General features: G+C 34.3%; 1 protein-coding gene across 1 annotated transcript in view; it reads right to left on the bottom strand.

The window, feature by feature from the left end:
• LOC143244078 (NALCN channel auxiliary factor 2-like) overlaps positions 1 to 14,147 on the bottom strand; it is a 53,587-nt gene extending 39,440 nt beyond the window's left edge. Inside the window, exon 1 of the mRNA XM_076488124.1 lies at positions 12,769 to 14,147. Within this exon, the coding sequence (XP_076344239.1) occupies positions 12,769 to 13,317 (549 nt within the window). The 5' untranslated portion in view covers positions 13,318 to 14,147. The remainder of the gene's footprint in view (positions 1 to 12,768) is intronic.
• Positions 14,148 to 14,600: the final 453 nt, after the last annotated feature.

The following is a 14,600-nucleotide window of genomic DNA, read 5'->3' on the forward strand; positions in this document are numbered from 1 at the left end:
TTTCAATGGAGTCGTTATTTAATTTAATCACTTTAACTTAATAAAATTATGTCAACTCTTTAAAAAGCATTCAGTTAAACTTATTTTGAAATAATTATTTTAATTAAAAGATATCAGTGTCACAAAAGTATGTATACAAGCAAGAGCAATCAGAGAGATTACATACCCTCGCCCCACAGCTCTCTTTCGAAATTATGTCAAATTTCATCTTCGAAAATTCAGAAAATTCTTCTGAGATCCCGAGAACAACGATCCGGATCAGTTACTGAAGGGTGATGAATATTTTTAGCATTAATGTGCCCATCAAATTTAGTACAAATCTGATCACATTTTACAGAATTGTTGAACCAAAACCGAAAGTAAACCAGAATTCGGAACCTGGACCGGAAAAATGTTTTGGAGAGGACTGTCCCATACTGACTTCCATATTGTGTAAAATCTTTGTACCGATTATTTAGTTTTCGAGATATGCGCGCGGAAACACAAACAGACACACATGAACCCAATCAGGCAATACCATCTAACCCTCGCTCATCACAAGGATGAAAAAATTGTCTACAAAAGCATCGTGAGATTCTGAAGTTATTAAGTTAATATAATTTATTGTGATTTGCTATATACATATAAAAAAGAAATACATTCATGAATTTATTTTTAATTTGAGTGAAAGTGAAATTAAATCAAAACATAAAAATAACAATTTTATAAAAATATAAGTTCCATTCCCAGTAGGAAACCTATTCCATACAAGAGTTGCCACCTGGCGATTTTTTTATGATTTTGTCAGTTGCCACTTGTTGTTTTTTATGTAGGCCTAAAGGTGTCCATTTTTATTACATTATTTAATGTTAAACGTTTCTTTGTCAGTCTAACGGCCATTGCTACGGTGTTGGGACTTCCAAAGTTTATACAGAATTTGGAAATAGAACTATCTACTGAGTGTGTGTACGAGTTTAGAAACATGCTCCTACAGGTGTATAGTATAGTGTATTATATATACCTAATTTATTCCTGTAATTTTGCTGTTTGTGATGCATATAAAGGGAGGTAGTTGCCTTACGGAGTTGCTGGTTTGTTTGTACATTTTCGAAAACAGTAAACCTTATTTCACACTCGTCAAAATTAGCATAATTTCTTGATAATTTCGAATCCACCCTCCGTTTTTTTAATTAATTAATGTTCCATTATAACATGAAGATACAAAAAAATACAACAGTCGTTTATGTGACGAAATTAAATCTCGCTGTATTGAAATAAACATAAAACAAACAACGTACAACTTCTGTTCCCATTCAATACGTTTAAAGTATATATCTCTGAAGGGACGCTGCCTTCATTTACCGAGATTATAATGGCGAATAACTGTGTGTAAAGAAACAAATTCGAAATATTCTTGAACTTAAGTTTAGCCACAAAATTAAGAATTACTATGACACTCTCAGCTATTTGCTATGAAAATAAAATACCCCTCAAAATATAAATAACGCTTCTTATAAATGCATAAAATACCAGATTTAAAACGAGTAAAAAAAAAGTTCGGTACTATGGTCTTCACTTTGGAATCGCTAAGGTATATCACATATTTTACTTGTGCTAGAAATTATGGCTTTCATGTAAAAAAAAAACTCGTGCAAGTATTTGTAATTATAGCAACTCGTTAGATACCTGTTTCAAACTTTTTAGGATGTCGACATACTCTTCTGCACAAAAAGTGTTTTGAAATTAATCACAAAGCTACATAACGGGCTATCTGTGCTCTGCCCACCACGGGTATCGAAACCCAGTTTCTAACAGCGTGAGTCTGCAGACATACTGCTGTGCCACTGGAGAGATTGTTTGAAGTTAACCACAAAGCTACACAAAAGGCAATCTGTGCTTAGTCTGGTATAGAAACTCGGTTTCTGTTTCTTTCTTTCTTCCCGCCTCCTTGTGACTCAGCGGTATGTCTGCGGACTTACAACGCTAAAAATCGGGTTTCAATACTCGTGGTGGGTAGAGCACATATAGCCCATTGTGTAACTTTGTGCTTAATTCAAAGTAACAATAAAATAATAATCTTTCTTCCTTCAGTGCTACAATGCACAAGCCTAACAATATTTTATTCTACTTCTTTCTTTCTGCCCTCAGCGATACATTATATAAGCCTATTAATATGTGTGTTATAATAGTGACAATCAATCTCATTATTCTGTTCGAGAAGCCGTACCAAACTCTTGCGACAGCGAATATTGCCTTCTTTTGAATTAAATATCTGAAATTCCACATCTAATTTTAAGACAAGTGTCCAAGACAAAGAGTTTGGTTTGTTTTGAATTTCACACAAAGCTACACGAAGGTTATCTGCACTAGCCGTCCATAATTTAGCAGCGAAAGTCGAGAGGGGAGACAAATAATCATCACCATCCACCGCCAACTTTTAGGCTAAACTTTTACCAACGAATAGTGGGATTCGTGGTTTATAGATGGCCGAAAGTTCAAACATATTTGGTGGGACAGCGATTCGAATCCGTAACCCCCAGATTACGAGTCAAGTGCCTTAACCTCCTGGCATTGTTTTGAAATTAAATTATTTACTTATTATTGTCAGTTCAGAAAATTTTAATAACTATTTACTGTGTATTGATCAGTAAACAATAAGCGAGTGAAAGTGAACATGAAGTTTCGTATATAAAACACACCCCTTCTCTCTACAGGCTTTCCATAAGCCATGCAATACTCAACTACGTAGGTTTTTCATCGTCTGCTTCAACAGTCTATTCGCACAGAAATCTCATAGTGTTAGGGTCCACAGGCAGAATCTTTGAAAGGATTCGCCCTAATATATAAACTTGAGAATCAAGGGCATTCTACAGATACCATGATAGTATGCATGATAAAACATTTGATTATTTACTCTTTTTTTAACATACAAACCTGGGAATCACGGACATTCGAAACATATGATGCTTTACATCACAAAATATTTGTTTATTTACTGTTTTTTCCAACATATAAACCTGGGAATCACGGACATTCGACAGAAATCAAGAATACTTTGTATGACCAGACATTTGATTATTTATTGTTTGTACAACAGATAAACCTGGGAATTACGGACATTCTACAGACATCATGATAGCATACATGACACAACATATGATTATTTACTTTTTTCTAGCATATAAACCTGAGAATCACGGACATTAGACATATATCATGATAGTATACATGACGCAAGATTTCATCATTTACTGTTTTTCTACATATAAACCTGGGAATCACGGATATTCGACAGTTATCATGATACTTTACATGCAACAACATTTGATTATTTACTGTTTTTGTAGCATATAATACTGGGAATCACGGACATTTGACAGATATCATGATACTTTACATGACAGAACAATTAATTATTTACTGTCTCTCCAATATATAAACCTCGGAATCACGGGCATTTGACATATATCATGATAGCATGCATGACACAACATTTGATTATTTTCTGTTTTTCCAACATATAAACATGGGAAACACAAATATTCGACAGTTATCACCACGATACATTACATGACACAATATTTGATTATATACTGTTTTTCCAACATATAAACCAGGGAATCGCGGACATTCGACAGATATCATGATGGCATACATGACACAACATTTCATTATTGACTGTTTTTCCAACATATGAATCTGAAAATCACGGACATTCGACATGTATCATGATAGTAAACATGACTCAATATTTGATTATTTACTGTTTTTCCAACATATAAACCTGGGAATCATGAATATTCGACAGATATGATACCTTACATGACACAACATTTGATTATTTACTGTTTTTGTAACATATCATATTGGGAATGAATCACGGACATTTGACATATATCATGATAGCATACATGACACAATATTTTATGATTTTTTGTTTTTCCAACATAAGAACCTGGGAATCACGGACATTATAGAGATATCATGATAGTATGCATGACACAACACATGATTATTTACTGTTTCTCTAGCATATAATACTGGGAATCACGATCGTTCGACAGATATCATGATACTTTACATGATACAACATTTTATTGTTTACTGTTTTTCTAAGATATGAACCTAGGAATTACGAACATTCGAGAGATATCATGAAACTTTACATGACACAACATTTGATTATTTTCTGTTTTTCTAACATATAATCCTGGGAATCATGGACATTAGACATATATCATGATAGCATACACGACAAAAGATTTGATTATTTACTGTTTTTCTAACATATAATCCTGAGAATCACGGATATTCGACAGTTATAATGATACTTTACATGACATAACATTTGATTATTTATTGTTTTTCCAACATATAAACCTGGGAATTACGGACATTCTACAGATATCATGATACTTCACATTTCAGAACAATTGGTTATTTACTGTTTTTCCAACATATAAACCTGGGAACCATGGGCATTCGACATATATCATGATAGCATACATGACACAACATTTCATTATTGACTGTTTTTCCAACATATGAACCTGAAAATCACGCACATTCGACAGATATAATGACACATTACGTTACACAAAATTTTATTATTTACTGTTTTTCGAATATATAAATCTGGGAATCACGGATATTCGACAGTTATGATGATACTTTATATGACACAACATTTAATTATTTACTGTTTCTCCAATATATAAACCTGAAAATCACGGACATTCGAGAGATATCATAATAGTATACATGACAAAACATTTGATTATATACCGATTTTTCAACATATAAACCTTGGAATTACGGACAGTCGACAGATATCATGATATTATACATGACAAATCATTTGATTATTTGCTGTTTTCTAAGATATCAACCTGGCAATTACGAACATTTGAAAGATATCATGATACTTTATATGACACAACATTTGAATATTTACTGTTTTTTTAACATATAATTCTGGGAATCATGGACATTAAACATATATCATGATAGCATACATGACACAAGATTTGATTATTTACTGTTTTTCTGGCATACAAATCTGGGAATTACAAACATTCGACAGATATCATGATACATTACATTACACAACATTTGAATATTTACTGTTTTTCTAGCGTATAGTACTGCAAATCACGAATATTCGACAGATATTATGATACTTTACATGACTCAACATTTTATTTTTACTGTTTCTCCAATATATAAACCTGGAAATCTCGGACATTTGACATATATAATAATAGCAAATGACACAATATTTTATTATTTATTGTTTTTCCTCCATAAAAACCTGCGAATTTACGACATTATACAGATATCATGACAGCATACATGACAAAACATGATTATTTACTGTTTTTCTAGCATATAATACTGGGAATCACGGACATTCGACAGATATCATGATACTTTACATGACTCAACATTTTATTTTTACTGTTTCTCCAATATATAAACCTGGAAATCTCGGACATTTGACATATATAATAATAGCAAATGACACAATATTTTATTATTTATTGTTTTTCCTCCATAAAAACCTGCGAATTTACGACATTATACAGATATCATGACAGCATACATGACAAAACATGATTATTTACTGTTTTTCTAGCATATAATACTGGGAATCACGGACATTCGACAGATATCATGATACTTTACATGACTCAACATTTTATTTTTACTGTTTCTCCAATATATAAACCTGGAAATCACGGACATTTGACATATATCATGATAGCAAATGACACAGTATATTATTATTTATTGTTTTTCCTTCATAAAAACCTGGGAATTTCGGACATTATACAGATATCATGATAGCATACATGACACAACATTTGATTATTTACTGTTTCTCCTATATATAAATCTGGGAATTACGAACAATCGACAGATATCGTGATACTTTACATGACACAATATTTTATTATATACTGTTTTTCCAACATATAAATCTGAGAATCATGGACAGCAACAGATATCATGATAACATACATGACACAACATTTTATTATTTACTGTTTTTCGACCATATAAACCTTGAAATCACGTACATTCAACAGATATTATGATAATTTACGTGACACAACATTTAATTATTTACTCTTTTTTCCTAGTATATAATACTGGGAATCACGGACATTGGACAAATATCATGATAGCATACATGACACAACATTTGATTATTTAATGTTTCTCCTATATATAAATCTGGGAATTACGAACAATCGACAGATATTATGACACTTTACATGACACAACATTTGATTATTTACTGTTTTCCCAAAATATAAACCTGGAAATTACGGGCATTCTCCAGATATCATGATAGCATACATGACACGACATACGATTATTTACTGTTTTTGTACTATATAAACCTGGGAATCACGGACATTCCACACATATCATAATATTATATATGACAAAACATTTGATTATATACTGCTTTTCTAAGATATCAACCTGGGAATTACGAACATTCCACAGATATCGTGATACTTTACATGACACCACATTTTATTATTTTCTGTTTTTCTAGCGTATAATACTGGGAATCACGGACATTCGTCAAATACAATGATAGCATATATGACACAACATCTGATTATTTACTGTTTTTTTCAGCACATAAACCTGGGAATCACGAATATTCGACAGATATCATTATACTTCACATGACACAATATTTAATTATATACTGTTTTTCTAACATATAAACCTAGGAATCACGGATATTCGACAGTTGTCATAATAGTATACATGACACAACATTTGATTATATACTGTTTTTCTAGCATAAAATACTGGGAATCACGCACATTCCACAGATATCATGATACTTTACATGACACAAAATTTGAATAATTACTGTTTTTGTAGCATATAATACTGGGAATCACCGATATTCGACATATATCATGATAGCATACATGAAATAATATTTTATTATTTATTGTTTTTCCAACAGAAGAACCTGGGAATTACGGACATTATACAGATATCATGATAGCATACATAACACAACATATGATTATTTACTGTTTTTTTTAAGATGTCAACCTGGGAATTACGAACATTCGAGAGATATCATGATACTTTACATGATACAACATTTTATTATTTTCTGTTTTTCTATAGTATAATTCTGGGAATCACGGTCATTCGATAGATATCATGATATTTTGCATGACACAACATTTGATTATTCACTGTTTTTTAGCATATAAACTTGAGAATCACGGACATTCGACAGATATTATGATAATTTACATGACACAACATTTGATTATTTACTGTTTTTCCAGCATACAAACATGGTAATTACGAACATTCGACATATATCATGATAGCATACATGACACAACATTTGGTTATTTACTGTTTTGCTAATATTAGCCTAAAACTTTCAGGTAGCCTATAGATATGTTGATAACATATATCACACAAGAATTAATCAATTACACAATGTTTCTAATATTTTACCCTACTCCAGACAAGTGACAGAGGTCCTGATATATATTTAGAATTATTTGTTTGCAGCGTTTATTTTGACTTAGTCTAGAAAACATTTTGATAAAGATATATATCACGCAACAATTACTCATCTATAGTGTTTCTGATATCTTAGTCTAAAAACCCTGAAAAAGATCCCAGTCTAGGTTCATGTGGTTCGTTACACAAGTTTCGTTTCATACTTTACTAGCATGATACCCACACTGTTGACTTCTCAGTGATAAATAAGTTAAGAAGTTAAAAAACTCCCCTGGAGCATATCCGAGAAACGGTGAAAGTTTCATGGCGATCAATGATTAGGAAGTTTGAAAATTTTCATCATGGACGAACTAAACGACAGACGGATACAATGAACATTAGAGTTTTTCAGTGTCTTTAGGCTCTCGGATACAGTGAATGTCTCGTACATGTATCCAACTCCATAAAATGACATTCACAAAAGAAACGAGAAAACAGTCCTTGAAAGAGGGCTGCGAATGAATATCAAAACTACGTACAGGAAAATTGTTTTAACCGTGTGGTTAGTAGCACAGTTTATTAAGGAAAGTAACCGTGTCTGAGAAACGAGTGAATACGTAAATAAAACGCACGTAACTGACACTTTATGGTTTTGTCACGAAAAATATCTGTCCGGTCCATTTGACGAGAATCGTGGGTAGCGACGTATGTAAAGAGAAATTAATAAAGTGAACATTTAGGTTGAACTATTATATCCAACTAAGTAAATAGGAATTTGTAGCCTTCAAATCCACCTTTATATTGTTGTTTTCGGTAGCCTTCAAACCTACCTTTGTATTGTTTGACGTAGCCTTAAAACATACATTTATATTGTTGTTTGACGTATACTTAAAACAGAAGCATATATCATTGAGTACAATTTCAAAATGGAAGTACACGTTTTTTATATTTTCTATCCTTAAAACAATGTCTAAGCTCTTGTTTTCTGTCCTTAACTCCCAAATATATGTTCTTGATGTTCGCAGACTTAAGACAAACATATGCATGCTTGTTGCATAGAAGGTGGAACCGTTCTCCCTCTCTCACATTTTAATCAGATAACGAGGTGCCTCTTTGAAGAGAGAATAGAGACTCGTGTATAAATACCATGGAACGACCTGTTTCAGTTTTGATTTCAGTTACCTCGGTTAATATAGCAGAGGAGGCGCCCCTTACAGTTAAAATATGTTCCACTGCCTACGTATCCTTCAGAGTCAGTTGAGTGATCTGCTATTCAGATACGTAAATAAAACATTTTCTCAAAACGTCTGACGACTTGAACAGTAAACTTACTGCATCTATCTGTTGTGGACGTTTATGAAACAACTTTGGAAACCCTCTCAGTGTTTCTTTATTTGAGTATTCGTATTGTAGTCAAAGGACTCAAACTAGTCTAGACAATGCACGTGTTTCTGTGTGATGCAGTTCAAGAAGTCAGAAAGAGATAAGGTCAAACTTCAATAATTGAAAGAAATTACTATAAAGTCAGCTACTTTTAGGAATATATATATATATATATGTAGATACCGATGTACAGAGTTTTTCACTAGTTATGAAATCAAAAGAAATTGACTACGATCTGTGTGAAGTGAAAAGCTTTAGTAATAAGTAACAAAGGAATTTCTATGAAGTGAAAAACGAAACTACTTTTTTTATTCGATAGTTATAAAATGAGCAGGCTTATTTTAAATATTAAATCAAATATTTGACAGGGCAAGTATCTATTCTTAAACTGCACATTATTCTTACCTATTTGATGGAATGACAACAACAAAACTTGTATTTCACAAAATAACATTTTCTTCCCGTTTTGAACGTTGCTGAAAAGCATGTGACATTTTCTCCAACTCTCGCGTGAAAGCCCGTTATTTTGTTCAAAACGTTATTTTGCCATTCCTCAAAAATTCTAAATAAAAAAAACATCACGTTTTTCCTTATTATTAAACAATCAAGTACTTACTCAGTATCTTAATCACCCATATGTCACGTGGACGCATCATAAAACTGTCATTTAATTAAGGGGAGAAGGGGGGGGGGTCCTAGTGTTTGTTTAAGAAACATGGCGAGCGCGAGAGATGCACGTCCCCATCTGTTCATTTCTCAACTCCAATACCTTGTATGGCAAGGCAACCAAAACCAAGCTCATCTGTCTTTTATCTAGGTAATCATCGCTGACTTGACAAGTTTAACTTGAGTGCACACAATTTCCGTTTACTTACAGGATTAAGTAAAATAAAGGTTTCAATGGATATTTCGTGACATAAGCCTTATTATCCACAACTTGAATGTACGTATTCGAGTGCAAACTGTGTAGAACAAAAGTAAAATATTTACCTGGTGTTAATAATTTCGACTTGAATATTACGTACTAATTCTGTCGTATAAAGAACTCATCTTCATTACTTTGCGAAGTTAAAGTGAGGTTAGTCGCTTCTTTTTATCATGACAAGCATTGCAGGAATGAGAAAAATCAAATAATACAAACAATAAACATCTTTTGAATTGTAGCCTTCACTTTCTTTGTGATGTCTTCAATCGCTCCAAAGTTTTAACCACAGGGAAAATGTGCAGAAATATTTAGGAAACAGCGTGTTCAATGATATGTGAAAATCGAACACTTTTACTAGTAAGTAATGATTTAGCAAGTGGCAGATTGTTTGCTGAAGAACAGAGAACATATCTCCAACTTGTACTGTTAAAGCATTTGAATATGTTAGATAATTTATATATTTAATTTGTCTCGCATAGAAAGAACGTATAGGTAAGAAATTTTCAAAGCAATCGACAGTCAGACATCATAAACTAAAATCTTAATTCCATTTTATGTTAGCCAATAGCCTAATATAAGATCTAGTAAAGTAACGTAATATTATAATTAAAAAAAACTCGCATACTGGTATAAAACCCGAGGTGGAAAAAAAAAATTAAAACCTAACAATGACGGCACCGGAAGTTAATTCTTGTAGCAACAATGATACGTTACGGCTTACGATGGCACAATAAACAGTGATATTCAATAGAGAGTGGTATATTAAGACTATCAATCATTTCATTAACAAATGCAAATATGCCTCACCCAGATTCTCAAAAAAACGCGAAAATTTCAGTTGGATTTTTTTTTCAATGTCACAGTCACGCATTTTCTAAGCTACATTATAGTGAGTGGCTTTAAAAATTAAAATATTAACGTGTGGTGTGAATTATAGCATTTGTTTATTTCAACATATCGATACAGCTCTGCACCTATGTAATGTTTGTTTGTTGTTGTTTTTTTAATTTCGCGCAAAGCGACACGAGGGTTATCTGCGCAAACCGTCCCTAATTTAGCAGTATAAGATTAGAGGGAAGGCAGCTAGTCATCACCACCCACCGCAAACTCTTGCTCTACTCATTTATCAATGAATAGTGGGATTGACCTAACACTGTAACGCCACACGACTGAAAGGGCGAACATGTTTGGTACGACGAGGATTCGAACCCACGGACCCTCAGATTAAGATTCGAGTACCTTAACCACCTGGCCATGCCGGGCCTATCCTATGCAATAACACTGTTCTAAGCTCCCTCAGTGACCCGTAACAAGAAATAGGAAAACTTGAGCGTAAAATAAAGAAACCATTCAGAATGTTCTTACTTGTTGTATCATGTGACCTTATAATACATTTATATTAGATAAACCGTTAATACATTTATATTGTATCACCTTTGTTCTTATTTTCAGTTTGTGATTTGAAACTTTGTGCTTTAATATTTCATCGACTTTTATGTTTAGTTTATCTGTGCTTGGTCTTAGGTATACATCATTGTTTATTGAATTTTCTTATATCCTGTAGCTCTTCTACTGGTATTGTAACGCTTTACGTGTGTGTTTTATCTACACATTAATGCCTTGACATATTCTAGTGGTTAGCGTGCCAGATAACGAATCAGAAGGTCCAAGGTTCGAAATTCTTTTCTTAGTGCCATTTTTTGCAGTTTACACTGATACCTGACATTCTCAGAATGTTTCTAACAATAATTGTTAGATGACATTCTACAGAACTACATCTGACGTTAGGATAAATAGTTTTAAAACGAGAATTTAAACATATTATTCTAAAGTAACGTCACGCGAGAAATTCCCTTTAGATAAAATACTACACATGTCGTTCGAACCGGCTAAAAGGAATATAAATTCCGTTATTAAGGCCTAATCTGTTATAATAATATATAGTTTTTGTTTGTCCTAAAAATGCACGAGCACTTAAATATCTAAATACTCATGCGTGCGCACTTCATCTCAGTTGACGTACACAAAAAGCAGATATGAATATACTTTATTACAGAATAACGTATTAACGGATTACCAAAGTTTTTAAAAAGGTCTGATGCTAAGTCGAAGAAAAACACTAGGTTTATTTATTGATACTATGAATAAGTAATAAACGTTTAGTCTTAACTAAACAAAAGCAAAAAACACAAGTTACAGTATTAATTTATATCTTGACCGAATTATAATTATTTTAGAAACCTTGTTTGAAGAAACGCTGTTCCAATAAAGATATAAATATGGCCCCAAATATTTTGCGGGTCTCGGCTAGTAAAAAAAAAAATCTACCGTTTTATTTTTAAATTCAATTCTTTTTCTTAACATGAATCATAAATATAAAATATTTCAATGTGTAATAGTCACTTTTAAGGATTATCGTCTCGTGTAGTAACTGTTTTATAAATATATGTGTTAGTAGCTAAATACTTAGCGATCATCAGTCAATTTTTATTTCTTTAAAACTATTATTTATCATTAGCACTATAAGCACGACTAACATTCTATGATACTAAAAGCTTCGATAGTTAAGTTAGTTCTTAACAGGGTCAATGATGTCCGTTTTAATATATTGAATTAGACTTTTATAAAGTAAAAACTTGAAGTTTTACTGCTGTGATATCCGACATGACAGTACAGTCGAACGTATTTGTGTTTTCCGAACGGTGCGAATTAATACTGTGCACCGGTGACGATAATAAACCGTCACGTGACTGAGGGAATGATGTTTTTTGTTTGTTTGTTTGTTTGTTTTTTCTACGCTCAATGAGCTATGACACTGAAAACTGTCTTCCTATTTACTTTTTAATTAATTTACCCAGTAAAATATTTTATTATTAGGAATATATTGATAAAGAAGTGTTTGGTGCTATACAAGAAAAAAAAACGAATGTTGAAGCTGATTGGGAAATATGTCGGTGGTTGTTACTATTTTTTAAACTTACCTTACATTCTGGACAGGAAAACTGGACTGTGTATTCCCCTCCACAATCATACCGGTCAAGTAACGATTCAAACTCGCACATTTTCTGGCGAGCAAGGTCGTCAAGATCACGGGTTGAGGTCAGAGTGTTTTTACACTCTTCTACTGAACCTTCGATGACAAGAGTTTGGCTCCGGGGCTCGAGCACTGATATCAAAGGGTAGTGGGAACAGAAGCAAGGATTCAGCTGTATGAAATGTTTCTCCCGCTCTTTGCCCGGGGGCAGGGAGCACAGGTACTCCAGGGAAAGGCACTGGGAATGGCGTGAGCCACGCGACATCGGACAGGTAGGACTTACCTGTGAACTGGAAGTGAAGTCTACAAGAAAATCGTCTGGTATCCAACGGTTAGGGAATTGCATCGAAACACTTAAACAGGTTACGAAGTTGTCCAGTAACACAACCGTAAAGAAGAGCACAGAGGCCAAGCACGGCCGCCATATCTGCAACACTTTCCGGTACGGCTTTTCTAATGAAGGCGTGCGGCTCCCATCGTTAAAGTCTAGTGTCATATTTCATTGAATTGAGAAATGAAGCAAGAGCAGGAAGCTAGCAGGGGCCTCGGGGCAGGTTGACCTACCCGTCGCTGGTCCGAGTTGCCCCTGCTCGCCCGCCCTCTCTTGGCCCCCTCGAAGGTAACCTGCCGCGCTAACACCCTCCGACCACTTCATCTTTAGCTCAACAATTTAGCCATTTAACGCCATGTTTAGACGAAACTTTCCATTCCTTGTTAAACCAAAACACTGCGCATGCTCACGGTAGATCGGGGTGGTGTCAAAAAATGATGAAATTCTGTTGGTAAGAAGAGGAAGAGGAAAACAGGGAAACTAGTTTACATAACTAGTCTCGTGTCTGGGAGCTACTAGCGTCAGCCAGCATCATCTGCTCTGAGTGTACGTGGTGCGCTTGCGCGCAGTTCCTCCGCGTTTTCTACCACTGCGGGGATGCGGTCCAGCTGCAGCCTAGCAACCACCAGTCTAGGGGTAAGAAAAAGGGGGAAGACTATTACCCAGGCAGATGAGAGGATCTGGAATTAGTGGAAAATCTCATATTTGTTTTTTACGTGGCGCAGACCCCGATGTGGACATGATGAAACAGTATTTTGTTGTGCGTGTTTCCTCAACATGCGGACATAACAGTTGCTATCCACCCTCGCGTGAGCGACTGCCATCAGATGGTATGCGTTCATTCAGCCACGTCAATCGACTGGCAGCTATAGGACCTCTGATGCTTGTAGCTTAGGCCAAACTTGGCACATTGCCCACTATTACTACGATCGATTGGAAGGAATTTGACGATCGGAAATGACAAAAGAACCACAGAAAAGTTTCAAGTGTTTAGAGAGTCAGAAACTTTCATGGTCAGGTGAATGCTTCCTGTTAATGGATTTTGCACGTTCTCTACACAAGAGGACAGACGAATGTTTCTTTAAAGAATAAGAAACGGATTCCTAATATATTTTATGTTGTTTTGTTTTTTAATTTCGCCCAAACCTACGCGAGAGCTATTTGCGCTAGCTGTCCTTAACTCAACAGTGTAAAAATAGAGGGAAGGCAGCTAGTCATCACCACCCACCGCCAAGACTTGGGCTACTCTTTTATCAGCGAATAGTGGAATTGACAGTCACATAATATAACGCTCCCACGGCCGAAAGGTCAAGCATGTTTGGTACGAAGGGGGATTCGAACCCGCGACCCTCAGATTACAAGTCGAATGCTTTAACTATCTAGCCATGCTGGGCCTATTTTATACTTCAAAATTTAAATCGCTAATTGGATGATCATGAACTTCGATT

Source organism: Tachypleus tridentatus, chromosome 2 (genome assembly GCF_004210375.1).
Source record: "Tachypleus tridentatus isolate NWPU-2018 chromosome 2, ASM421037v1, whole genome shotgun sequence".
In the NCBI taxonomy this organism is placed as follows: Eukaryota; Metazoa; Arthropoda; class Merostomata; order Xiphosura; family Limulidae; genus Tachypleus; species Tachypleus tridentatus.